We start from the raw sequence: 2,500 nt of genomic DNA on the forward strand, positions 1-2,500 counted from the left end.
CAAACTCTGGACCAAATTATCTAAGCGGAAATTATATGGCCGTTTTTAGTGATTAGTATTATATGACAGTTGTTATAACTAATGTGTCAGAATATGCTGTTTTATGGCATTAAACATAGCAAATAATCATAACATTACCATAATCATCATCATCACATCACTGTTATCATGATCCCCTTTATCAACACCGTTATCATCATCATCATCATCATCAGTATTATAATCACCGTCACCACCATGACCAGCATCCTCATCATCATTATCATAATTACCATCATATCATTGTTATTATCATTGTTATTACACATTTTCTCCTTAGATCTTTTAAACTCCTTTTCCGAACATTTCTCTGGGACTAATGTATTCCCCTAATGTTCATTTTTTTTAATGATTTCTTGTCATACTTGAAGTAATTTTCTGTGATCTTCTGCACTAGATTCATGTTAATATTAGTAGTACTTTTTAATCTATATTTTTTTCCCTGGCAGTTCCGGGTACTGTTGTTATGGTCGAGATGGATGTCATTTTCATATTCCATATTTTTTATATTTCATTATCATTTACGCTGTCTCCACGAATTATCAAGGTTATCATCATCTCTACCTTCATCTTCATCACTATGATTATTATCATCGTCATGCTTTTAACAAAGAATAGGTTATTTCTTAACAATATTTTACAATTTCTTCTTATTACAAACACCTCTGTTACTAAAACCATTATCATTATCACAATTCCTAAGTTCCTTTTGCATACCTATATTTCAAATTTTCCACAACGCTAAATACACGTCTTAACATCATTATTTACTCTTTCCAGTTATCCGGCAATGTAGCGGCTCCTGCTCGAGGCCCTACCAGCGATGCATGCCTGAGAGAGAATGCTTCATGAGAAAAATGGATGCAGATGTAGGTGACCTCGTACCTATTGACAGCTGTGGATCGCCTGGCTGCGCTTGTTGTCCAATCTTTGCTTACTAGAACGGATAAAAGGATCGGCGGATCGATAGATACAGTGTTGATGATGGGCGACTGAACCTTGGACCCCGGCTATGTTTTTTTTCTCCCCCTTGGATTTACATATAATGTAGTTTAAAAAGAATGGTGGAAGGAGTCTATATATGATTTCTATTTCTCATTTTCCCTCTGTCGTTTGGATTATTATATTCTCTGTGCTTCTCTCTCTCTCTCTCCTCTCTCTCTCTCTCTCTCTCTCTCTCTCTCTCTCTCTCTCTCTCTCTATCTCTCTCTCTCTCTCTCTCTCTCTCTCTCTCTCTCTCTCTCTTCACAACTTTTCTCCCTCTATCTCACTCTCTATCTGTTTCTATATCTTCCTTTCTTTCTGTCCCTCTTATTGCAAACATAACTAACTCTTAGTCTGTAGTTCTTATTAACTCTCCAGCTGTATCCTTACACTTTATTGATAGTATCTATGTATGGTAATCATTCACTTGCACTATTTTCTTTGCTTAGATCCAAATTTTGCAACATGCACTAAGATTCTTATATGATTTGATGCAGTAGTTGATCACGACTTTTAGCAGGTATCTTCAATTCTTTGTCTTGAAAATGCAAAAAAAATATCTTGCATGAATTGTGCTTGTGTTATGTTAAGACTACAATAATAATGATGCAAACTACAGCAGGTGATGTGTAGCAGATAACATTATGGTGATGGTAAATACATACAAATATACAAAAGCTACATTTGCATACGGACAAACGCACACATAGCACACACACACACACACACACACACACACACACACACACACACACACACACACACACACACACACACACACACACACACACACACACACACACACACACACACACACACACACACACACACACACACACACACACACACACACACACACACACACACACACGCATACACGCATGCATTATGGCATAACCGACTAGATACTGAAATAGTGAAAGCTACAAAATTGAAATACAATTTAAATCATGTGGCACATCGTTGATATTGTTTGTGATAAATTACGTAAGTTGAGAATATTTGATGCATTTCTAAATTAATATTTCAATAAATCCTTTAACATACCACGCAGGTAAATTAACATATTGTTTATGGGTCTAAAACAAAATGAATCTGATAATGAATGAAAAAGGGTAAAAATAAAATAAGATTTTATGAAAATATATTCATGCCTTGATCGTATTTGTTTTTGTTTCACTCAAGGAAATGTGATGAATGTAAAGGAGTTCAAAATTATCATTTCTTACGATTTAAAGAATGAGGATCTTTTTGAAAATAAACGAAGATTATTGGTGAAATATGACACGGATGTATTGTTGTGACATATATCATACGAAGGCATACGTACATATGTACACATGGGCCTCCCCCCCCCCCCCTTATATATTTATCTATCGATGTACCGATATTCTCTCTCTCTCTCTCTCTGTCTCTCTCTCTCTCTCTCTCTCTCTCTCTCATTCTCTCTCCATCTCTCTCTCCCTCCCTCTCTCTC

The 2,500-nt window shown here is 35.9% G+C and overlaps 1 protein-coding gene across 1 annotated transcript in view; it reads left to right on the forward strand.

Moving 5' to 3' along the window:
- LOC125045347 overlaps nucleotides 1–980 on the forward strand; it is an 8,487-nt gene extending 7,507 nt beyond the window's left edge. The window contains exons 4-5 of the mRNA XM_047642552.1: nucleotides 489–494; nucleotides 820–980. Of these exons, the coding sequence (XP_047498508.1) occupies nucleotides 489–494; nucleotides 820–980 (167 nt within the window). The remainder of the gene's footprint in view (nucleotides 1–488; nucleotides 495–819) is intronic.
- Nucleotides 981–2,500: the final 1,520 nt, after the last annotated feature.

This window comes from Penaeus chinensis, chromosome 37 (assembly GCF_019202785.1).
Source record: "Penaeus chinensis breed Huanghai No. 1 chromosome 37, ASM1920278v2, whole genome shotgun sequence".
NCBI classification, from domain to species: Eukaryota; Metazoa; Arthropoda; class Malacostraca; order Decapoda; family Penaeidae; genus Penaeus; species Penaeus chinensis.